This window comes from Maniola jurtina, chromosome 17, assembly GCF_905333055.1.
Source record: "Maniola jurtina chromosome 17, ilManJurt1.1, whole genome shotgun sequence".
In the NCBI taxonomy this organism is placed as follows: Eukaryota; Metazoa; Arthropoda; class Insecta; order Lepidoptera; family Nymphalidae; genus Maniola; species Maniola jurtina.
In genome coordinates, this window is record NC_060045.1 from 7,265,395 (window position 1) to 7,291,655 (window position 26,261).

Sequence of the window (26,261 nt, forward strand, 5' to 3'; positions counted from 1 at the left end):
TTAATTGTTATGATAATTTTAAAATGCGTTCATTGAAATAACTCCAATTTTTTATTGCCAACAAAAGACAAATAGTAAGTAATTGTTCAGATGACTTACCTATGAACTTCAAGTAATTGATAAAGGCTTGTAGGTAAATACAATATTATTATTAATCCCAGCTTCATTCATAATATTCAGTACGACATATTATTGTGTACTAAGCCACAACAAATTAGCATGTTTAGCACAATAAGCTTATCATACAAAAATAATATAGATAAAAATAATTACCATGATCAATTATATGAAGGTACAAATCATTATTTTGATTCCAGATGATATCTATGTAAAAAAATAATGTAAGTATCTTTATTTGATTGTCGTTGTGCTTTTCTTCCTATACCTACCATTCATCTGATTACAATGAAAATTTGTACCTTGCTGGGATTAGCAGCAGCGGGAACTTCCGTTTGGCCTTTTTTGTTTGAACCTTGGGAAATGCGCTTACGCATTCCTCCCGAAAACGGGGAATATCCAGTAAAACCCAAGCGCTCCTGCACTCCGCCTGGCGACTGGGTTATAGGCTAAGACGGGCATTGAGCATATTTCCAAAATGTTCATAACTTTTTGTGTGCTTGAAAAGCGATGACTGTAGCATAGAGTTGTGTGATTAACAGGGCTCTCTCCGTCACTCGCTTCATACAAACGTAGTTCCAATTTCATTTGAAGATTTTTCTAAAAATATGTAGTTTTAGAATTACAGGGGCTCAAAGATTTGTATGTAAGTTTTTAAGACCGCGTGACTTTGAAACCGAATATTTTAACAGAAATCTGGAAAACCACAGACATAGATATTAGTTTCTAGAATATGTCTGCAAAACTTCATGGACTTTGGTTGCTTAATATTCAAATGAAATTGGAACTACGTTTGTATGAGGCGAGTGACGGAGAGACCCCTCTTAATCGAAAAGAGTTTAAGTACAATACAAGCTGAAACGAAATATTTAATTTTATTCGACCCATCGACTCCCTTATCGTTAACACTGATACATTGAGAAAGTATTTACTAAAACTTTTACAACTGACCCAGCTGATAAACTAATGTAAGTTTGTTTGCTCTTGGGTATAAATATACCTGGTTGATCAAAGTTGCATCAGTCAAAATGGTGCGTATTTTGGTGGGTGTGTTGGCGCTCCTGATCGCCCATGTGGGCGCTGACTTCAAGGAGTTTAAAGTGACTCCGAAACAAGTTGGTAAGTTACCACAGATATATAAGATAATAACCTACTTAAGTACTATCTTTACTCTATTATGATCAACCCATTGCCGGACCACTACTGAGCACGGGTTTCTTCTTAAAGTGAGAAGGGTTTAGGCCATAGTCTGCCACGCTGGCCCAATTCGGATTGGCAGACTTCACACACCTTTGAGTACATGGAGAACTCTCCGGCATGCAGGTTTCCTTACGATGTTTTCCTTCACCGTTAAAGCTAGTGATATTTAATTGCTTTACTCTATGCTAGGGTGTGAGGGTATGAGTATAACTTATCAGTTATCACATTTAAAAAATTAACACTGAACTTATGTAAGGCTTCGTTCAGGTAGAGGCGAGGAGTTGTGCAACGCGTTGTAAGTGACGTGGCGTGGTAAGTCCGCACTGCGGAATATCACCGCACGCTTTTTTCCGCAGAATTATTTGATGTGGAAACTGTACGAAGCCGTTCGTGTGTATTTTTTTCGAGAGTGCCTACGGCTACAAACAATTTCCACATGTCACAGAATTCTGCAGATAAAATTGTGCGGTGGAAATTCGCAGGCTTACCCAAAACTCTGTTCATGGAATAGCGGGTTCCAGCGCTAGCAGTAATACCCTTCAGCATCAGCTATAACTTTACTATTATTGAAAACGATAGTGGACCTAAAATTACGTTGGGTATAAGTAATTATTATATTTTTAAAACCCCATGATCCCCATTTATATTCTAAAATTTTATTCTTTTAGCTGATCCAACATTTCTACAACGTCAGATAGATCTGTATAAACTGTACACTCACATTAATGAACCTATTTATGACAAAGAACTGAAATCTATTGCTGAGACATGGGACTTGGAAAGAAATATCGAGAAATTCGAAGTATGTGATTCATATTATTTTCTTGACCTTAGATTCGATGTCCTTACTTCATAACGAGTTGTTTTAAATAACTAATACCTACGTCGTTGTTTAGCACAAATCGTTACTAATATTATAAATGCGAAAGTGTGTCTGTCTGTCTGTCTGTCCATCTGCTACCTTTTCACGGCCCAACAGTTTAACCGATTCTGACGTTTGGTACAGAGTTAGCTTATATCCCTGGGACGGACATAGGCTACTTTTTATCCCGGAAAATCAAAGAGTTCCCTCGGGATTCCTAAAGACCCATCCGCTTCTTGACGGCAACGAATTGATAGACCATCTTAGCACGATCTTAGCTTCGGAGGTACTTAACTAAGGTTGAGTACTGCTATTTTATCGTGTCATTGTTTTATTAAAACAGTCATTTGAAAAACCTTTAAACTAGGTTACAATTGTAGGTAGGTACTTTCTCGGTTACACCAACGCTCAATTTTTTGACATCAATGAAAATTATGCCTTTTCAGAATGTAACTGCTGGGAAATTATACTTGAAATTAAAAGAATATGACATGTTTTTGCCTCGCACAGTTCCATTTAACATTCTGGAGCCTAGACAACAGTTTGAGGCAGTAACTCTATTCAACTTCTGGCACTCAGCGAAGGACTATGAAACTCTGTACAAAACAGCAGTCTACCTACGAAACCGCATTAATGAGGGTCTATTCGTTTATGTTTTGTCTGTGGTGATAATGCACTACCCAGAAACGCAGGGAATTGTCATTCCGCCAATTTATGATATCTTTCCTTCATATTTCCACAACGCGGAAATTATGTACATTGCTCAACGGGTTAATACACATGGACAGAAATTCGTTAAGCGTTACCCACAGACGTATATTTGGGAGGATAATGTTGTAATTAAATGGAATACAACGCTGTGGCCATATTTAGACGGAAACTACGCTCCCGTTTCATACTACTTAAACGATTATGCTTTGAACACCCTCCACTATAACAACCACCTCACATATCCCTTCTGGATGAGCGGTAAAAAGGACCCTCTGTTGAAGTTTAGGCGTGGAGAAATCTTTTGGTTTATTAACAAACAGTTCACAAATCGCTACTATTTGGAACGCCTTTCAAATGGCCTGGATGAGATTCCTGAGGTCAACTTTGATTTAGTTCCTGAAGGATATTCGAGTGGTCTAGTACATTACAACGGTGTTCCATTACCTGTGAGACCAGACTATTTCTACCTTTCCCAACCAAGACTCATCAAATACGTTGAAAAGGTTAAATTACTAGAAAGACGTATTCGTGATGCCATCGAGATTGGATACCTGGTTAACGTAAGTAACTACGTTTTCGTTTTTTTTCTCTTTTGCACGACTTGTCAAAAAAAAGAGTATAATATTTTCAGGGTTCATCTATGTATTTATTTATTTCACCACAAATTCTAAATGCCTAACAGATTTGAACGGTATTATTAAAATCCGTATATTATCACCTTGCGTGACACTGAGTATAAATTAGACTATAAAGACTATAATTTTTGAAAAAAAAAAATAATTTATTATGGCGGTTATATGGTGCCATTTTCAAGAGTAAAACATCTTCAATAATTATTTTCACTTAATGAACACTAGACCTGATCTCAGAATACATAATACCTGATGCAGTGCAAACCGTAGTCGAATTTTTGATAACTTTTTAAATTACTTGTTCATTATAGGTATAATAATGAGTATTTGTTTTTTTTTCCAGGTGAAGGGAGAGAAAATCAATTTAAGAACTCCAGACGCTATTGACGTTCTTGGAAAAGTAATAGAAGGAAATGTCGACTCTCCTAACATCTTGTATTACGGAAGCATACTGACAGCTTGGAAAGAGCTACTAGGGAACTCAATCATGACTAAATATAAGTATTGGAATGGGTGCGTATGACCCACATAATATAGAAATATATATAAATATGTAGATAATCATTTATTGAGGCGCTGTGGTTAGCTAAGTTTCCTTGTCTCTCGCAAATTCTAACATCTTCATTGATTGTGAACGAATCAATACACATTTAGCAAATGAGGCTTGGTCATTTCCTAAATAATGAAATTAAGTTTACTTTAAACATATTTTTATCCTAATACTAGCTAATGCCCGCGACTTCGTCCACGTGGATTTAGGTTTTTAAAAATTCCGTGGGAACTCTTTAATTTTCTGAGATAAAAAGTAGCCTATGTTACTCTCCGTCCTTCACCTATCTCTTCGCCAAAAAATCAAGTCAATTGGTTGCTTAGTTAGGGCGTAAAGGAAAGACAATCAAAAAAACTAGAGAGAATGAAACTTAGCTAATCACAGCGCTTTAAATATCGTTTTTCTTTTTACAGTCAGGTGCCACTAGTTCTTCCTTCTGCTCTCGAATTGTACCAAACAGCTCTTCGCGATCCCGCTTTCTATATGATCTGGAAACGCATCCAGAATCTGTTCACCCTGTGGCAAACTTACCTTCCCGTGTACATGCCTGAAGAGTTAGCTTTCCCAGTCAACATCCAGAAAGTGGAAGTTGATAAACTTGTGACTTACTTCGAATACACGTATCTTAATGTCACAAACGCCTTGCCTATGAACGAGTTTGAAAGTAAGTTTCTAAATAAATCTTATGAACTTAAGGGCTTCCGAGCCTTGATGTCAAGTTTTGCTTGATCAAGAAACTTGATGCGCCCGTCATTGTCAAGCAGCTTGAGCCAGCATACAACACTTTTGTCATTTCTCGAACACTGTCCAAACGTCAAGCAAAAATGTACACAAGAATAACAACAACATGTAACAATGTGTTAACAACGTAAAAAGGAAACTTTGTAAATGGTCAAAATGCTTGGCCCAAACAAAAATCTACGTGCTTGACGTCAAGCCACTTGGACAACCGTCTCGGAAGTCCTCTATATGCTGAAAAAAGTTATACAACAAGTGGCATGTCTTGTTTTTTTTTAAGTTCAACAGTTTTATTTTACTCGCATTATGTCAATGATACTATTATTCGTAATTGATCGCTCTTTAGGGTTTGTGTGGGCAATATCTCTGCAATTTCAAAATTGAATAGTTGGAACGTGACGTTGGGATGGACACAGTTATTTATGATACAGGGTTTTAGACATAACATTATGTGTGTGAAATTTCATGACAACCGGTTAAGAGAATGTACTGAAAAATCCGGCGCAAGTTTCATAAAAATTGGGTTATAAAAAGGATTGAAACACCCGGCGCAAGATTAGTATCAAATGTAAAAAAAAATCCATAGATTTCCATTTGTTTAATGCCTTTTGTGTCTAATATACATTAATTAGTATATTCACACATCTCTGGGTATCTACAACATTTAGCGGAGTTTGGGCCTTTTCGTTGGCACGACACGTAATATTATATGGACACTGTATAAGTTAATTTAGATTTTAAGGTGTTATCTTTGTAAATCTTTATTGTGTTTAATATGTGTTGGATCAACGAATAAACCTTATTATTCAATTCTATAATGTTTCAGGTAAAGTCAAAGCAGATGAGGTCAGTGTTTTAGTACAACGTCCTCAGCTGAACCACAAACTGTTTAAGGTTCGCGTTCATGTCAAGAGTGACGCTCCAAAGACAGTCGTTGTAAAGTTCTTCTTGGCACCTAAATATGATAGCAAAGGTTACGAAATTCCTTTACATGAGAACACACAGAACTTCTTCCAGTTCGACCAGTTCCTTTATGATTGTAAGTAATATTTTAGAGTATTTTTCAAAAACACCACAATATTAGATCATGATTACGCCTGTTAGTAAGTTATTCCCTTTGAAAACCTAAAATTTAGGCGTACCTACCTATCCTAAAAACTTATCTCGAACTTATTATGATGAATTATGAACTAAGGCTATGTGATACTACATACCTAATTATTCCATACTAATATTAGGTATATGCGAAAATATATCTTTGTGCCTGCTAGCTTTTTACGGCCCATCTTTTTATCCGGTTTTGATAAAAGGTAGAGAGATATATTCAAGGAATGATTACTTTTTATCGCCAAAAATCAAAAAGTTCTTACGGAATTTATAAAAAAAACCAAATCCACGCCGAAGAAGTCCTGGGCAACATCTGTTTATTTTTTTCGACTAATAAATACTGTCACACGAGCCCCGAAATAGTTGTTAGACAGCAAACTAGGAGGCCGTAGAGACCGAGGAATACTTAGAGGTCTTTTAGACCTCTACGCCTAGTGGGTTGATGGAGTGGAGTCTTAAGGACATCAGGGTTCTGGGGGTTCGAAGTTAGAAGGAAGCTGCATCTGATCGGCCCCGATGACGGAGTTTGTTTGATCAAGCCTACTATTATAACTACTTTTTATCCTGGAAAGTCAAAGAGTAAATCCACGGCATTTCCAAACATCAAAGTTGAAGTCTAATATTGTGTAAAACACTTATAAAATAACAAGTGTAAATTAAAAATTTATAACACCCTCGACATGTGAAGGTTACAGTAACTACAAAAGCGCTGATAACTTTCAAACGGCTGAACCGATTTTCTTAGATTAAAGCTAAAAACGCTCGGTCAAGCTACCTTTCAAACAAAAAAAAAATAACTAAATTAAAACCGGTTCATTAGTTTAGGTGCTACGATGCCACAGACAGATACACAGATACACACGTCAAACTTATAACACCCCTCTTTTTGGGTCGGGGGTTAAAAATGAGTCAACCTTGTAATATTGTGTATAACTAGAAGTAAACTTGTACAAATTATTCAGTACATATTCTGGCTGATGACAGTCAAAACATTTCTAATAATAGCTTAAATTTCAGTGCCACAGGGAGAATCTGTAATTCAACGTGACTCGAACGGCAATACGTATATGATCGACAAGTGGATGTCTGGTTATGATATATACAGGAAGGCTCACAACGCGCTTCACGGAAACGGACAGTTTGTTATTGATCATAGTAACTTCTTTGATGGTTTCCCGCGTCGCTTGATGCTTCCTAAGGGTAAGTTATCTTCAATTCCACACGTCATTGGCGAAGTCAATCCTTTTTTGGGTTCCGTACCTCAAAAGGAAAAACGGAACCCTTATAGGAACTTTGTTGTCTGTCTGTCTGTCTGTCCGTCCGTCGTGTCTGTCAGGAAACCTATAGGGTACCTACTTCCCGTTGTCTTAGAATCATGAAATTTGGCAGGTAGGTAGGTCTTATAGCACAAATACAGGAATAAATCAGAAACCGCGAATTTGTGGTTACATCATTTAAAAAAAAAATTAAAATGTGTTTCAATTTTCAAAATAAGATAATTATACCAAGTGGATATCATAAAGGGCTTTACCTGTACATTCTAAAACAGACTTTTATTTATTTTTATTTTTATTTATTTTTATGCATAGTTTTTGATTTATCGTGCAAAATGTTGGAAAAAATACCCGAGTACGGAACCATCAGTGCGCGAGTCTGACTCGCACTTGACCGGTTAAAAAAAAATCATTCAATTTTAAATAATATGTAGTGAAATGTTGAAAAATTTCATCGAGTTAAAATGCGGAAGTGTGTCTATGTCTGTTTGTGTTTGTCTGTTACCTTTTCAAGAGTCACTCGTTTAACCTATTGTGACGTTAGGTATAAAAATAGCTATTGCATCCTAGAGACATAGGCTACTTTTTATCTCCGGAAATCTAAGGGTTCACAAGGATTTCTTTTTTTAATAATTGAATAAAAATATTTTGAATTTTGAATTTTTTTTTTTATTTAAAACCTATATCCTCGCGAAAGAAGTCACTGGTATCCTGGTATCATAAATAATTTGGATATTTCTTCACAGGTCGCGTTGGTGGCATGCCTTTCAAGTTCCTAGTGTTCATTAATGAATTCCATGCACCACAAGCTCCATTTGGCAAAGGAGTCAACCCTGAGAATACATGCGGTATCGGTACCGGTGCTTTCAGAATGACCGCCTATTCACTACACTTCCCCTTGGACAGACCTTTGCACGAGTGGCAGATCAAGAAACTGACGAACTTACGCATCCAAGAGGTGCAAATCACACACAAACCCACGCCAGAAATTATAGTTCCTTACTCCATGTCTGTTTAGGGGGTTAAGCCTTAGCTATCACAGACGTCTGACGACAATAGCATTATTAGTGTAACAGGACCACCTATATGAAACTATTAAGGTGCATCCAGTTTATGTAACATGTTATACAACTTTTGTTATATAACACGCTAATTTGGTATAGCGTCAATAGAAATAATCTTAGATAGAACTCTTCAGTTCTCAGCTATACCTACTGCTATACTTCGTAGCTACTTAGTAAATGTAACTGCAATTTTATATTTACTATTCAAAATCAAATTACCAAACCAACAAAATGTCTACGTGATATTCTACCATCCTAAAGTAAGGCTATGGTAATAATTTATGTTATATTCCGAAAAAAGTTTAATTTAATATTAAGTAAGTACATAGTTATGTATCTAGTTTATGTATTGAGCGACATAATTTATTATTTATTGTTCACGAGATTTTTAGTATTTATATTTATCTAACTTTCTATATTTTGATAAATGTATGTATCCACTTTTGTACCAAAGACTTTACTTACTGTGTGGAAACAATTAAATAATACTTATTGACAATAGCTTAGCTCCACCTAACAAACCATTCCCCCAACTTATCAATTCCCTCAAATTAGCGATCAGCTCAGAGATCTCAATAGAATCAATATTATCTACATAAGACTTTCGGTATGAATATTCTATACTATAATATAGCTATTAAAATATCTGTAAATAATAGACAAGACATAACTATTCTCACATTAAAAGCAAGGACGAAGCTCTGAAATGTATTTAGAGATAGCTACCTATTTAATATTTGGATCTCTAAATAAGTATAATTTAGATCTTCGTCTTTATATTTTTAATTATCTCAAATATCTTATTTTATGTCATTTTAACAACTTATGAAATAATTTTATTTATTAGGTACCTATTTTTTAGAATAAAATGTAAGTATAATTGTTTTGTTGTTTTATTTATATCAAACATATTAAAATGGCTGAAAAAAATATACTATTTTACATACTCGTCGCGTTCTTTAATGTGGCAGAAGAGTTAATGTTCGAATACTACTAGTTTTACAATTTTTACTACATTTATCTATTTACTTAAATAATAAAGTTTAAAAGTTAAAACTTTATTTAAAATTTTAAAAAAATTTGTTTCATAAGACAAACATTAAAAATGCTAGGCCCATGATTCATATTCGATTTTTTTTTAAACTATATCTAGAGAATTTCGAAAGTCATAAAAATTAAATAAAAAAAATTAAATACCTACCCCCGATACAAAAACCCCTTTAAAAAGTAAACCAATAATAAAAATATTGACTCTTGTATCCTAACCTCATATTTTAATCCAAGTGTTGTTGATTCTGGGGACCTCTTTCTGGCGGTCTTTGCGCTGATGTGAACAGCAATGAGCGTAATTTGGAACTAAATGTTAGTGATGAGAGAGGCATCGGTTTACATAGTGACAACACGGATACCATTAGATACAAAATGGTTATTGATTCTGAGCACAACTAAATTTTAGGCGTTTCGCCTCTTTTTCTTACCAATGTTATTAGAAAAGGATACACAAAATCTAATTTAATTTAGAACTGTCAAACCTCGTGAGTATAGGACTATACGTGCCAGTCGTGAGCGTAGAATGCACTATTTCATCTTTTTAGGGTTCCCTACCTCAAAAGGAAAAACGGAACCCTTATAGGATCACTTTGTTGTCTGTCCGTCTGTCCCTCTGACGTGTCTGTCAAGAAAACCTCTAGGGTACTTCCCGTTGACCTAGAATCATGAAATTTCTCAGCTAGGTAGGTCTTATAGCACAAGTAAAGGAATACATCCGTAAGACGTGAATTTGTGGTTACGTCATTAAAAGAATAATTAAAATGCGTTTCAATTTTCAAAGTAACATAACTATACCAAGTGGGATATCATATGAAAGGGCTTTACCTGTAAACCTACCTTGTTTCCCTTAAACAGATTTTTGTTTATTTTTATGTTTTTGATTTATCGTGCAAAATGTTGGAAAATAACCCGAGTACGGAACCCTCAGTGCGCGAGTCTGACTCGCACTTGGCCGGTTTTTAAATATTATTTTCAGTGGCTCATTACTAACACCAGTAACGCCATCTATTGATGCTTTATTACTATAGAATAAATTCTACAGTGCCATCTTTGTTGCACGGCATGAACTAAGATACAATTTAGGAACCCAAGACCTAAGGAATTTCTCAATTTAACGATAGAATGCAGTATTCTTCTTTTGGAAGATCTCACGATATTTCATTTCGAAGCGAGCCATGAAAATGAGAAATGGTTGGTTGTTTCAGCGATCGGATTGATCTTTAATTGCCTAGGCAGTAGGTATCTACGATTTTGTAAGGTAATATGATATTATAATATAGGTAGGTCTTATAGCACGAATGAAGGAAAAAATCCAAAAACCGTGAATTATTTGTTGTTACATTACTAAAAAATCAAAACGTGTTCATGAAAAAATAATAATTAATTAGTATTTTCAATTTTCAAAGTAAGATAAAGCTATAGCAAGTGGGGGTATCATAATATGACAGGGCTTTACCTGTACATACTAAAACAGGTTTTTATTTATTTTTAACCCCCGACCCAAAAAGAGGTGTTATAAGTTTGACGTGTGTATCTGTGTATCTGTCTGTGACATCGTAAACTAATGAACCGATTTTAATTTAGTTTTTTTTTTGTTTGAAAGGTGGCTTGATCGAGAGTGTTCTTAGCTATAATCCAAGAAAATCGGTTCTGTCGTTTGAAAGTTATCAGCTCTTTTCTAGTTACTGTAACCTTCACTTTCATAAATTTTTAATTTACACTTGTTATGCATAATAGTTTTCGATTTATCGTGCAAAATTTCGGAAAAAATATCCAGGTATGGAGCCCTCGGTGTATCGCCCGGGTCTGACTCGCACTTGGCCGATTTTTTCATCCAAAATGCATTTGAAGATTAATTTTAGGCATTTTGTAGATAGCTAATATTTAATAATTTTAACATAGATAATAACTCTTTGTTAAATAATGTGTAATAAATGTTAATGATTCTTAAAGTATCGGCTTTGGAGATAGCAATGCACAGTTGACCTAGGTCAATATTAAAACATTCCTTATCAAAAAAAATTGCTTTCGTTTCAATTGAGTTTATCTTGGTGAGACTTAATTTTTGGAACCTATAATAATTAAGTAAAATATGTTTTTTTAGGATAGTAAGTAGGTACCTAAAGATAAATCTTAAAGCACAGAGGACACAATAAATAACTATCTTGTTGATCTCATTAGAGAAAGGTCCTGGGTTCAAATTCCGATAGGGCTTGGAATTTTATAATTTCTTAATCGCGGTAGGCGGTTTCGGCCGTGGCTAGTTACCGACCTACCGGCAAACCGTGCCGTCTAGTGATTTAGCGTTCCGGTGCGATGCCTTGTAGAAACCAAATTTCTACTGGACAATATGTACTTAATAACATCTTACTGTAAAAAATGTTTCTGCAAATAAAAAATCTTGAATCTTGAATCTTGAATCTTGAAAGGGGTATGAGTTTCGTAAAAACTGCCATTGTTACCCCTTCCAGGTTAGCCCGCTTCCATCATAGACTGCATCATCACTTACCATCAGATGAGATTGTTCTAATGAAATAGTATATTGGCATAGGTAACGAATTCAGTTTTTATCAGGCATGAACTTGCCACAAAAATAATGAAAGTGACAAAAATATTTTTTTAAGTAGGTAAATAAATCGACTTTTAAGTCAGAGTCACTCAGCAGGAGAAGGAGAAAGCAATACTTGCAGTTTCTCTATATCAAATCGGAAACCTCATCTCAGATCCATGGAGACCCAGAGTAACCGACAACGGGTTGCGACTTGCGAAGCTGAAGTGGCAATAGGCAGGGCACGTAGTTCGAAAAAATGATAGACGTTATAGGGTAATAAGTGGTAGAATGTCGACCTCACACTGGAAAGCGCAGCATTGGAGAACCCCCACTAAGTGGACAGACGTCATCAAACGATTCGAAGCGAGCCGCTGGATTCAGGGTGGAGTTCACCGACTTTTAAAACGGCTGATTATTAGAAAACCGGCTGATTAAGTGATTTTTACTGTTCACCAGCACCTAACCGAGGTTTGCAGCCCTAAAACGGCCGTTTTACCTAACCGAGCTCGGAAGGGTCGTTTAACCGGGGTTTCCACATTTTTACATCTGTTGTGCCTTTGTGTACAGATCAATTTAGATTATTTCGATTTGTCTTTGTGTCGTTCATTTCAGTAGCGTGCAACAAGTGATTAATGTAATGGTTGGAAATAATTACTTATCTTACTTTCCACTATATTTTGATATTTTAAAACGAACTCTGAACTGATGCGCTTGTCGTCACTTGAAAAATCACTTGTACACATTTTTGGCCCTCCATTTTAATATTGAAATTATTTTAAACACTAGAATCTCTTAAAATCATCTTTAAATGCACGCACAAATAATTACGGCAACACGACAGCAAAAAATCAACAGTCCAACACGTGCAGGACACATGATCACGACTGTGACGTCGGGGCCCCGAAGTTGTAAATTTGGGACGGTTACTACCTGGCAAAATTTAGAACAATAGTGTAGTTCATCTTACCCATAGCGTCTTTGTACTTTTCCAGTTGAAAGTATTTTATTTTATGCTCCTAAATATAGGCGTCACAGTTTGTTGTGTTGAATAGTAATGACAATGTGTCTTCGCTAACGCATTGCGTTTTAGCGTTCGTTCGTAGCAGCAGCGTAGCTGAGAACAGATGGTGTTCCGCCGATTTAGTAACCATGCTACACTTTTTCGTGATGAACAGTAAATATTAAAACGGTTGTTTAAACGACGGTTTCGAAATAACCAGCTGATTTAGCAACCGTTGTTTATGTAGCTTTCGGCGAACTCCAGTCTCAGAATCAGATCGCAATATCTTGTGTGTGGACTGTGGAAGTTCCTACAAGAGAGTAGGATTTATGTCTAGAAGTGGATGTCTATAGGTTGATAATCATGATGTTGATGATGACTCAGTAAGTAACAAAGATAAAGTATGCACTATCAGAGTTTCTAGGCCCACGTATTCACGTTAGCTAACCCAACATTGCAGCTAATTCCATTGCACACATTCCCGAAACTAAATGACAGACATCTAGTGCTCTCCTTTTCTCCAGCGAGCATTATGAACATACTAGAGAATGCCCGCAGCTGCGCCCGCTTGGATTTCGTTTTTTTAAAAACCCGTAGGAACTCCTCAATTTTCCGGGATAAAAAGTAGCCTATGTCATTCCCCGGGATGTATTCCAAGTCTGTACTAAATTTCATTAAATTCGATTTAGACTGGAGTTCGCCGAAAGCTACATAAACAACGGTTGCTAAATCAGCTGGTTATTTCGAAACCGTCGTTTAAACAACCGTTTTAATATTTACTGTTCATCACGAAAAAGTGTAGCATGGTTACTAAATCGGCGGAACACCATCTGTTCTCAGCTACGCTGCTGCTACGAACGAACGCTAAAACGCAATGCGTTAGCGAAGACACATTGTCATTACTATTCAACACAACAAACTGTGACGCCTATATTTAGGAGCATAAAATAAAATACTTTCAACTGGAAAAGTACAAAGACGCTATGGGTAAGATGAACTACACTATTGTTCTAAATTTTGCCAGGTAGTAACCGTCCCAAATTTACAACTTCGGGGCCCCGACGTCACAGTCGTGATCATGTGTCCTGCACGTGTTGGACTGTTGATTTTTTGCTGTCGTGTTGCCGTAATTATTTGTGCGTGCATTTAAAGATGATTTTAAGAGATTCTAGTGTTTAAAATAATTTTAATATTAAAATGGAGGGCCAAAAATGTGTACAAGTGATTTTTCAAGTGACGACAAGCGCATCAGTTCAGAGTTCGTTTTAAAATATCAAAATATAGTGGAAAGTAAGATAAGTAATTATTTCCAACCATTACATTAATCACTTGTTGCACTGAAATGAACGACGCAAAGACAAATCGAAATAATCTAAATTGATCTGTACACAAAGGCACAACAGATGTAAAAATGTGGAAACCCCGGTTAAACGACCCTTCCGAGCTCGGTTAGGTAAAACGGCCGTTTTAGGGCTGCAAACCTCGGTTAGGTGCTGGTGAACAGTAAAAATCACTTAATCAGCCGGTTTTCTAATAATCAGCCGTTTTAAAAGTCGGTGAACTCCACCCTTAGTGGTTGGGCCGTGAAAACGTAGCAGACAGACAGACAGGCACACTTTCGCATTTATAATATTAGTATGGATTAAACCTACCTACACTTGTCAAGCTCTGAACGCTGTCAAGAAGAAAAGCGCTGCTCTTCCCAACCTAGAAACAGTAGTAAATAAAGGGACCTTCGAGTGCTGCCGGTCCCTTTCGGATAGGCACACTGGCACACGGGGAAATCAGGTTGCCTGGCTGACACCACTACCAGAGTTACCTATGCCAAGTATGGAGATGTCAAATCATTATGTTAAAGATTCGAACACATTACCAATGTAATAAGAGAAGAACAGACAAACCTTATTTTATTTAGAACTGTCAAACATCGTAAGTTTCGGTACCAGTCGTGAGTGTTTTTTTTTAAATCAAAAAAAGAAAACCAACTTCAACAACCACAACACTAAAAAGTAAAAAATAATTTATGTTTCCTTTTTTTGAAGTTGGTTAAAAATAGTTAAATGCTATAAAATTTAGAATCTTTTAAAATTCATTTTCCGTCTTTTTATAGCAATACCAAAAAAAGATGCAGAATCTCTAAAAAAAAAAGATTCCGACGAATTGAGAACTTCCTCCTTTTTTGAAGTCGGTTAAAAAGTTTAGAGAACAACATCAGAATCGGCGTCAGTTTGCGGCCGACTGGTTTGTCTCCTATCTGCCATATATTTTAGAGCCTCCCATATTATAACGCGTACCTAGTAGGTACCTACCAATCGGCGCAATTCGACGATTGACGTCTCATTCAGTCAGTTGCAGCGGCTGATTTGCAATTTGCAGCAAAATTACTATGTGCGCAAATTTTCTATGGGCTTGCATCTTATTTGCAGCTTAGACATCAGAATCAGATAGCTGGCAGTCAGTTGCAGACTATTTGTTAATGGATCCGAAGCCCAATTATCGTTTCGTACCATAACCTCCATGTGACGTTCCTTAGCTGAGCTCAAAGCTTATATATATATAGCTTATTTTCTTTAACAGGGCTCTCTCCGTCACTCGTTTCATACAATCGTAGTTCCAATTTCATTTGAATACTAAGCAACCAAAGTCCATCAAATTTTGCAGACATATTCTAAAAACTAATATCTGTGTCTGTGGTGTTTTAGATTTTTCTAAAAATATGTAGTTTTAAAATTACAGGGGCTCAAAGATTTGTATGAAATTTTTTAAGACCGCGTAACTTTGAAACTAAATATTTTAACAGAAATCTGGAAAACCACAGACATAGATATTAGTTTCTAGAATATGTCTGCAAAATTTCATGGACTTTGGTTGCTTAATATTCAAATGAAATTGGAACTACGATTGTATGAAACTAGTGACGGAGAGAACCCTCTTAAAAGACAAAGATTAACTTATCATAACCATAATATAAGCAAGAGCAGTTTCTTACATAAGATAGGTACACCACGCCACGTCATTTTCTTTATAATCTCTTTGTTCTACAGTTGTAACTTATCCATAACTTCTTCGATAAAAAATGAATGTCACTTATTAAGTTATTAATACAAGACCGTCCTTGATCTTGAAGTCGGATGTTGATGTTATTGTTTGGATATGACCATATTATTTGCTTTTAATTGCCGTTTCGGTGATTAACACTGAAATGGACTTATACAAGTGCGCTGGAAGAGGTGTGCTATACAAAATTACAGTAAATTTGTGCGTTTCGAAGCGCTCCACCAAGCGTTGCCGGGAATTAAAATTGTCACTGTGTCAAATGGTCTTCGTGTTCTTGAAAGATGTCTCGTCAGTCATCACTAACATTCAGTTTTGTGTACGCTCATATGACGCTCATTACCACGATAATCTGCACGAAATCCAAGCTGCTTCAAAAACAGGTCTGCTCTAGCGAACTTGTATTCGTCATGTCAGTGGTGATTAAAGATCCAAAAAAATTGTGTTAAGAGCAAGTAGATTGTGATAGGGGAGGGTTATCAAAGGTATTGTTTTAATGAGATTAAAAAGGTGAAAATATGTAGGTAATTTAACTATGGCATTATAATAGATACAGGCTTCGCTCAATTTTTTTCGTAAGGAAGTGAGAAAAAATATTTTGACCAAGGACTAAACACCCGTTTATTCTATGGTTGTAACCACAAGTAACACCATAGAAAGGTTATAAACACACTTGTGACAAGACCTTACAACTCGATAGGCGCCCTTATACTCACGATTTATTTCAGCTACTTATGAATAAAATGTTGAGTACAGAGGAGACATACTAATGTTTCTACCTTATAATAAGTATTAATAAAACAAAAAATCTAAAACAGAAAATATTATACAACTCAGCTATTAATATATTTTTATGGACGGACAAAACTACAAACAAAAAAAAATATTTCCATTTCATTGGAGATAAAAGTTTAACGAGTCCGTTGATAAGCACCACTGTCTTCGGAAGATTACCGACAAAGTTCATAGGTTTATACAAACACAAAAACAAATTTTATCGTGGTGGAAAAAAAAATTTGTGGCGTGTTAGCATTAGACGGTCATTGAACTCGCTATTCATGGTCATGGTTATTGTGAAGAGACCTTTTCGGGACAAATATGATTCATCATCGTTATCATAATCAAGCGATGGACGTCCACGGCTGGACATAGGTCTCCCTGTAGGGACATCCACATGACACGGTTTTATGCCGCTGAATTCAGCGGGTCCCTGCGACTCGCCATGTCATCCGTCCACTTAGTGGGGGACGGCCAACGCTGCGGTTTCCGATGCGAGGTCGCTATTCCAGCATCTTGGGACCCCAACATCTATTAGTTTTTAGGGTTCTGTGCCCCAAAAGGAAAGGATCCCTTATAGGATAATTTTGTTGTCTGTCTGTCTGTCCGTCTGTCGTGTCTGTCAAGAAAACCTGTAGAGTACTTCACGTCGATATAGAATCATGAAAGGCAGGTACGTAGGTCTTATAGCACAACTAAAGATTTTTATTTATTTTTATGCATAATAGTATTTGATTTATCGTGTACAATGTCGGAAACAATAACCGAGTACGGAACCCTCGGTGTGCAAGTCTGACTGACACTTGGCCGGTTTTTCGAACTAAGTGCCCATAGCCTCTTCGACTTCGCCACCCGCTGAGTTCCAACAGATCTCTTCATTTCTCATTTGATCACGTCGAGTAACTCCAAAAAGTGGTGTAAAACTTTGACCCAAAACCAAAAATTGAATTAGAAATTCAATTACATAATTTTTCAGGGAGGCTTCCATACCTACATGAAAAAGTTGTTATGATTGCGAAAGTCTAGTGTTTAGACGTCCGCCTACGAGTTCGATCCCGGGCACGTATCTCTAACTATTCGAAGTTATGCGCGTTTTTAATAAGCAATTAAATGTCACTTGCTTTAATGGTGAAGGAAAACATCTTGAGGAAACCTGCATGACTGAGACTCCAGGCCATAATGATCTCAAAGGTGTGTGAAGTCTGCTAACCCGTACTTGGCCAGCGTGGCGGACTATGGCCTTAAACCATTCTCATACTGAGAAGAGACCCGTGTTCAGTAGTGGGCCGACGATGAGTTGATCATGATGATTAACTATCATAATAATTTACACATTTGTCTGCTTGTCCGGCCTACACTTCGAATCGGCTGAATTGGTTTCGTAGGCTATGTAGAGTAAGTACTATGTAAATAAAGAGTGATAGACTTTACGAGTTTGCCTAGATATAATATTATGGAGGTAGCAAAGTATATTTTTAACAACCCCTTTAATTTTCTCCATTCACCTCTAACTAAGCGTTTTTATCCTTAACCCTTAAGACTCTTAGGTAAAGGGACTACACAATATTTTATAACCACCTTTTCTTCATTACAGGTTCTTGAGTATATAGCATTCTTGAAATAGCATTATTGAATTTCTTTCAATCAAAACTCAAAAGTCAGTAAGACATTATATAGAACTGCTTTGCCAGTAAGCATTGAATCAAAAACGTTAGAGTCCCAAGGTGTTGGAATCGGTGACAGAAGGTAGACAGTACCAAAGATCCAGGCAGTAAGACCTTGGCGTAGTAGAAATACCTACCTACAAATGACATAATTGATTCTAACAGTCTTGCGGGCCTTGAATTCAGCGGCAGCGCTCTACAACTTATTTAATGTCGTCTGGCCACCAACAATCTACCCTTTTCAGGATTATGCCAGTTTAAAATACCCACGATAATATGCAGTGACCTCCCTGGCGCAATGATAAGTGACGTGGTCTTGGTTTGTAATTTCATAATTTCTAAATGTCTGGTCTAGTCTGGGGGGACGCTTCGGCCGTGGCTAGTTACTGCCTTACCGGCAAAGCCGTGCTATCAAGCGATTTAGCGTTCCGGTACGATGCCGTGTAAAAACAAAAAGGGTAATGGGTCTACTAAAAACTGCCATGCTCCTTTCAAGTTAGCCCGTTTCTATCATAGACTGCATCATTACTTACCATCAGATGAGACTACACTACGATTATACACTTCTACAAACGATTTGTTGGTCAGGAGTGGTGTTAAGTCGCGATCCAACGTCATCAGACCTAAATAAGTTAAAAATAATAGTCTTAACTAATCATTAGATTAGCTTGGAGCCTCCTATATAATAAGTCACTGGACCAATCACTGTGCTGAAGAGGCATTATTTCTCTTCAATACATAAATACGCTCATCCAGTGATGGGTATGGCTCTGTAGGACTAACGATACCTCTAGTAAGGTACCTGTAATAATTCTAGATTAGAAAACTTCCTTTTAAAAAATACGACATCAGGTAAAATACAGTCATGCAACCCTGTTATCAAATTAGAATAAATAATAGTATTTGTCTGTCATCAAATTACTCTATCATTAGAGTAATTTGTGTAAAACACTCTTTGAAATTTTTGAATCTTCAAGCGGGCTATAATGTTAAGTTGCTAATCAAAAAGTTTGGCGAATTACATAAGAATATTCAAGAATATGTAAGTAAATAGGTAATCAAGTGAACGCGTATGTTTGTCTCCCGAAACGTGAAAGGTCACAGAAAGGCAGATAAACCGATAAAGAGAAATCGCAAGTTATTGTGTTACTATGGAATTGATCTGTTTGGGGGCTGATAAGATGTGTTCATTTAGTATAAAAAGTGCAGCCGGCGAGGGTAGAAGCACAGTTGCCTTCTGGTCTGAGCACGATGAAGACTGTCGTCGTTTTAGCTTGCCTGGCTTTCGCCATGGTCGGGGCCTCCGTGGTCCCACCAAAGACCGCCTACAAAACCAAACCTGGTAAGAATATTATTTAATTTCACAACTTTCTTGAAAAATTCTTGATTTGTTTTGCATCAGTGTCTCATGAAGTCACAAAATATTTCATTCGTCTCACAATAATTATTAGAATAATTAATAATATACCATAACTAATAATAAAAAGATTCTGACTGACTAACTGACTCATAAACGCCCAGCCATAATCCTTGGACCTAGAAAGTCAAAGTTTTGTACAGAGGTTCCCTTTCGAATGTAGACAAGGAATAAAGTCCCAGATTTCTTGAAATCCCCATGGGATAAATAATAAAGATGATTTGTATTAACTTCTGAAATCCAACTAATTTTATGACACCTCTTCTATTTAAATTCATATTTTAACTAAAGAAATTTTAGAATTATTATACTATTTTATTTCTTTAACTTCCTAAACCTTGTATACCAGGATATACTAAACTCATATTTTAAAGTTGTTTAATATAGGTACTTATGAATATTATTTTGTTACAGTTGAGACTGACTTCGTAACGAAGCAGCAACAGATCCTGAAGCTGTTCTATCACCCAGAGCAAGTTAACCCCGAGGCTGAGTACTACAAAATTGGCAAGGACTACGACATCGAGAAATGCATCGAGGACTACACCGTAAGATTTACATCTATTTCACTTCTGTACATCTAATGCAACGTTCTGATAAAACATTACCTACTTACAAAACTGACTAATTAAATATACCTAAAATATTCTAGAACAAATAGAATGTTCCTATTAACCTTTGAGGCTTAGAACAATAAAATACTTTCCAACTTTAACACAAAAGCTTTATTGCTAATTTATATGGAACAATTTTAACATTTAGCTTTTTCATTAATCTACAGAACAAGAAGGCCGTCCAGGAGTTCTTGGAACTGTGGAAGACTGGATTCATGCCCAAGAATGTTCCTTTCTCAATCTTCTACGAAAGACAGAGGGAGGAAGCTGTAGCTCTATTCCACATTATGTTCTACGCTAAGGACTTTGACACCTTCTGGAAAACCGCTGCATTCGCACGTGTCTACATTAACGAAGGCCAATTCCTGTACGCTTACTACATCGCCTTACTCCACCGTGCTGAAACCAAAGGAGTTGTCGTCCCTGCACCTTACGAGGTCTACCCTGAACTGTTCACAAACTCCAACGTATGGTACAAAATCTTCCGCGCAAAGATGCAGAACGGAGTTTTCACCCCTGACTTTGGAACTGAACACGGCATCGTTCAAGAAGGAGACCGTTACGTTGTCTACTCGAACTACTCTGACTACTTGACTTACCACACCGACGAATACAAAATCTCCTACTTCATGGAAGATATCGGCCTTAACGCGTACTACTACTACTTCCACTCATACTTCCCATTCTGGATGGACGGCGACCTCTACCCAGTCATGAAGGAACGTCGTGGAGAAGTTTACTACTACTTCTACCAGCAGCTATTAGCCCGCTTCTACCTGGAACGTCTGTCCAACGGATTAGGTGAAGTTCCTGACTTCGCTTGGTGGCACCCGATCAGAAGTGGCTACAGCCCATACGTCAACTACTTCTCATCGTTCGTCCAGAGGCCTGCCAACTACCCCATCCCAGAGAAATATGACGAAGAATTGCAGCTTCTTGACACTTACGAGAAGACTTTCATCCAGTACTTGGAACAAGGACACTTCAAAGCTGTAAGTTCCTTGATAGAAACAGTAAAACTATATGGAGTTTTATAGTTTTATGAGTTTTTAATGTACCTATGCTTTTTTTTCTTTAGTTCAACCAGGATGTCGACCTACGCAACTCCAAGTCTATCAACTTTGTTGGAAACTTCTGGCAAGCTAACGCTGACTGGCACGGCAAAGTTGGACGCAAGGACAACCACAACTCATATGAAGTCACTGCTCGTCGTATCTTGGGCGCTGCTCCTGAACCTGTTGACAAGTGAGTATAACATGGGGATATCTATACTAATATTATAAAGGGGAGAGACTTATTTGTTTGTTTGTAAACTCTGAAACTATTAAACCGATTTTAAAAATTCTTTCACCATTAGAAAGCAACTTTATTCAGATGTAACATACAATAAAACAGAATTGAAATATAGGATTAATATTATGTAGGTATATATCAAATTCCCTCAAAGCTGGGAGGATCAGCTAGTAATGTATAAAAAAGTTGCGATAAAAAAATATTTATACAGATAATTTAAAAAATAAAGTTCTTACGGTAGTTCATCTCTATTTATTTTGTTAAATAATTATTATTTTGATACAGGTATACCTTCGTACCGACGGCACTTGACTTCTACCAGACATCTCTGCGTGACCCAGCATTCTGGCAGCTGTACAGCAAGATCCTCAAGTACTTCATTGAATACAAGAAATTCTTGACTCCCTACACCCAAGACAATCTGCACTACGTTGGAGTTAAGATCAACGACGTTAAGGTTGACAAATTGAGCACTTTCTTCGAATACTACGACTTCGATGTATCAAACAACGTGTTCTACAACCAGGATGAACTTAAGACCGGAAAGATGCCATACTTCACAGTTCGTCAACCCCGTATTAACCACAAACCTTTCAACGTGGAAGTTGATGTCAAATCTGACGTTGAAGGCGATGCAGTATTCAAATTCTTCCTGGGACCTAAATACGACAGCAAGGGCTACCCCATCAGCTTGGAAGACAACTGGCAGAACTTTGTTGAGTTGGACTGGTTCGTACAAAAGTTGCAAAAGGGACAGAACAAGATCAAGCGTTCATCCAACGACTTCTTCTTCTACAAAGAAGACTCTGTACCTACTTATGAGATTCTTAAGCTCCTCCCCGAAGGCAAGATACCCACCGATATGTCCATTGAATCTGGTGCTTTCCCCAAGAGGCTCCTCTTGCCTAAGGGTCACAAGGGTGGCTTCCCATACCAAATCTTCGTGATGGTCTACCCATACAGCCCGGCTGAGAAGAAATTCGACTCCATCAAGGCATTCGTTTGGGACAACAAGCCTTTGGGCTATCCATTCGACCGTCCAGTTCACGAGGTTTACTTCAAGCAACCCAACATGTTCTTCGAAGATGTAGAGGTATACCATGAAGGAGAAGAGTTCTCTTACAAGTACAACATTCCTTCCTACACAGCTCACTACAATGATGTGGCTAAGCACTAAGAGGAGAGAGAAATAATGTTACATATGTATTTTAATATATTCTATATATCTATATATATAAATAATAATAATATAATATAATGTAATACCGTTTAGTTCAAATAAAAAACGGTGTAAATTTAAATAACATTTATTATTTTAATCCTTGATCCCTAGTATAGACACTATAATATTAAAAGAACAAATAAAGTTATTTGTTAATACTGTAAGTCGTTACTACATAATAACTTCATTTTCATACCGCTACATTTCAATTACTAAACTTATTTAGTTTAAATGGGGGGAATAGTATTCTTCCATTTCTCTAGTATTTTCCTTGTGGTAAACAGTAATATTATAAAATTTGTAATTACTAAAGTCCGTTCCATTAATTGCAACCTCTCTATGGAAGGGAAACCCTATGGGTTCTTTATAGAAATCAGTTTCAAAATCATCATTCATAGGTACAATTAAAATAAACAATGTTATATTAAGACCTTCATTTAAACCTTTTGGTATAATCAAGTTTTCTGGAAATCTTAGCATATCAAACTTATTTCTTCTAACAGTTTTTAACTCCACATTAAAATAGTCGTCTACAGAATATTTTTCTGATAATTCTGATGACCACTTTAAAAGATTGAGACCTTCTTCTAGCTTTTGAGTAAACGTATCAAGTTCATAAAATTGAGAATACTTATCCCAGCAGTTAACACCTTGACATCTGGGACCAATAAACAATTTGACCAAAGAAGTTTTGTTGACTTTTGAATTAACAGTAAAAGCTAAACTAAAAGGCAAATGCTTAATTCGTTTTTGTCTAGCAGTGTATATTAATTCGGAAGTTTTAAAGTCATAGTTTTCAAAAATATTATTCAAACTGATATAAAAATGATCATAATATGTAGTAATTCTTGAAAAATTGTTGTCAATTATATCGATATCTTCACTTTGATATCTAGAAAAATCATATGGTTCCAAAGTACTCGAATACTCTGTAAAGTATTTGAGGCATTCTTGAGTCATGTACCAATAAGTCGGATCTCGTAAAGCTGTTTGGGGGTGGTGCAAAACTGAAGGTGCTGGATTGTATCTGAAAAAATAATTAAACATACTAAGATACATTAAAGTTAAAATGCTAAATATTTCAACCCTCGTAATTAATGCTTTTTGTTTCTATAATTATACAAGTGATTTACTCCGAATATAAACCAAGCGTGATAGCTTATTGGCTCTCCTATTGACTGTAGTTTTGGATGTGACTGGAATTTTGTACAGGGATCACAATTTTGAGTTAAAACCATTTAGTGAAATGGTCCCCGGGACAAAATAGATCTTGGTCTACGGAGACAAAAAATTAAATATCAAATTATCAATTCTGGGAGTATTAATTTTTTTACCTACATTTTTCTATAAGCGCCTTTTTTGATATAAAGTTTTATAACTTTGTCATTTTCAGTTTTTTTAGGTCATTTTACGTAATATTTGTGAATCTTAAGTGATTTAATTAATACTTTAGAATTTATTAAGCTAGAACAAATATAATATAGGCAGACAGATATATTAGCAAAGTCCAAATTGATATAAGTAGGCTTCATTCCACTCAGTCGATGGCGATTTATTTATTAGATGTAATTTAATTGCTCAAATACCTGTCTGACGGATGTCCATTGCCTCCGTAACCAAGAAGGGCTCTTACGGATTTGGCTGTTTGAATACTTTCATAATTGGCTCTAATAAGTTTTGTGAGCAAATCTACATAATTTTCCTCTGTTAAATCTACCTTTGTTCCATTTTCCTAAAACAAAAAAAGTTATATTTCGAAACTATCTTTCGGGGGGATTCTTCCAATGCGGCTTCATATTTTCATGTAAGAGTCGTATAAATATATTTTTAACACTCACCATAAATATTACTCCTCTTGTAATACATTCTTTAATAGCAAGATCTATAGATTTTATTCGCGTATATGCCTCATTCCATTCCATACGAACTGAAGACCTAGTAGCAAATGGTAAGCCATTTTCATAAGATAAATAAGGTATAAAGTCATCGTAACATTTTGATTCAGTTGAAATATTTCTTTGTCTAAGGTGTTCCTTCTCCATGTTGTATCTGGCTACCAAATATTTATGAATGTAATAATATTGTTCAGCATATTTTGAATCTATTGCTGATAATTCGTCGTTACTCATCCAAAACGGATATTGTAGATGTACTCCGTAGTAATAGCTATTTAGACCAATGTCTTGTGTAAAATAATCTAGATTATCTCTACAATCTTCATTCCAATTATTCCATCCAGAGTAATTTGTGTTTATGATAAGCATATCTTCTTCCCTATAAATTTGATATACTTGTCCTTCCTGAGGGTCGATCTTTCCATTGTTTATTTTCAATTTAAGAGCTTTATGTATAGTTTCACTATTCACAAAAAAGTTAGGTTTAGTAACAAAAGGTGGTTCTAGTTCTTCAATAGCATCATCGTCTCTATGTATTGATGCTAAGCGTAGAACATATTCCAAGATGTCCTTATTAATATGTTTATAGGCCCATTCTTTTACAGCGTTAATCTTATCTTCTTCAACATTTTGTAAAATCCGAAAGAGTGCGATAGCAGCTTCCCTCATATTATCGTCGTAAATTGTAAATGTCAGCCCCTTCATTGTATGACCGGCTTCAATATGTTGATTCAAAATTTTGAAATGTTCATTATCCTGAGACAAAATTGCAAAATAATATAGGTAACATTAACAATCAGTCAGTAATAGTAATAAAATTTTGATAACAAAATTTACCTTATCAATAAAATCTTCTATTTGTCTGGTTTGTTTTTGTAACTTTTGAGAAGTATATGTTCCTGGTACTATATATTTTTTATAGGTTTCATCGTTTAAAATAACTTCTGAAACCACAGTAATATTGTTTGTAAAAGTTCCAATTAATAATTTAAATATTAGTTTAGTAATTGTTATACTTTTAATTACAAAAAAAAAGATGCGTTCGGTTTAGAGTAAATAGTTCATCAAAAAGACACAAATAGTACCTAATTCATGATAAATAAACTGTATGTTTTAAATTATTATCCTTACCTCCTTCATTTACAAGATCTCGTAACCCATCACCAGCTGGCGATGAAAATACGTTCCCAAGAAAAAACAGCCATAGAAACATTATGCTTAGATATTTTAGAAACATTGTACGTGCGGTGCAACCACGGACTCAATTATGTTAAAAGTGTAAACAACCTATATGTACCTCACTGCCACTATTTCTGCTCCTTCAATTGAAATCCTGGGGTCACTTAAATGACAACAATTTTCATACTAGGTACACTTATTAAAAGATTTCTTGAGTGTTCAAAAGAGTAACTTTTTAATACGAGGAAGTACGTAGTTTAAAGAGATAACCTTTATTACCATTTCCTGTT

General features: G+C 36.0%; 2 protein-coding genes across 2 annotated transcripts; one reads left to right on the top strand and one right to left on the bottom strand.

The window, feature by feature from the left end:
* Positions 1–1,145: 1,145 nt before the first annotated feature.
* LOC123874035 lies at positions 1,146–23,055 on the top strand. Its single transcript, XM_045919192.1, has 13 exons — positions 1,146–1,236; positions 1,986–2,119; positions 2,626–3,450; positions 3,866–4,035; positions 4,486–4,736; positions 5,637–5,849; positions 6,935–7,117; positions 7,938–8,185; positions 19,561–19,693; positions 20,183–20,316; positions 20,550–21,374; positions 21,461–21,627; positions 21,961–23,055. The coding sequence occupies exons 1-13, from the start codon at positions 1,146–1,148 to the stop codon at positions 22,850–22,852; spliced, it is 4,266 nt and encodes a 1,421-aa protein (XP_045775148.1). The 3' UTR covers positions 22,853–23,055.
* On the bottom strand, positions 22,967–26,119 carry LOC123873609 (arylphorin subunit alpha-like). Its single transcript, XM_045918529.1, has 5 exons — positions 25,924–26,119; positions 25,630–25,736; positions 24,736–25,548; positions 24,484–24,629; positions 22,967–23,924 (listed from the first exon to the last, which is right to left on the bottom strand). The coding sequence occupies exons 1-5, from the start codon at positions 26,027–26,029 to the stop codon at positions 23,120–23,122; spliced, it is 1,977 nt and encodes a 658-aa protein (XP_045774485.1). The 5' UTR covers positions 26,030–26,119; the 3' UTR covers positions 22,967–23,119.
* Positions 26,120–26,261: the final 142 nt, after the last annotated feature.

What these genes read in the sequence shown, in the direction of transcription:
- LOC123874035 (XM_045919192.1), top strand. Translation starts at nt 1,146, where the DNA reads ATGGTGCGTATTTTGGTGGGTGTGTTGGCGCTCCTGATCGCCCATGTG. An exon ending in GAAATATCGAGAAATTCGAA is followed by an intron (nt 2,120 to 2,625) that starts GTATGTGATTCA and finishes ATGCCTTTTCAG; the next exon opens with AATGTAACTGCTGGGAAATT. An exon ending in GCTCCTGAACCTGTTGACAA is followed by an intron (nt 21,628 to 21,960) that starts GTGAGTATAACA and finishes ATTTTGATACAG; the next exon opens with GTATACCTTCGTACCGACGG.
- LOC123873609 (XM_045918529.1), bottom strand. Translation starts at nt 26,029, where the DNA reads ATGTTTCTAAAATATCTAAGCATAATGTTTCTATGGCTGTTTTTTCTT. An exon ending in AGATCTTGTAAATGAAGGAG is followed by an intron (nt 25,737 to 25,923) that starts GTAAGGATAATA and finishes CTGTGGTTTCAG; the next exon opens with AAGTTATTTTAAACGATGAA. An exon ending in CAAGAGGAGTAATATTTATG is followed by an intron (nt 24,630 to 24,735) that starts GTGAGTGTTAAA and finishes TTTTTGTTTTAG; the next exon opens with GAAAATGGAACAAAGGTAGA.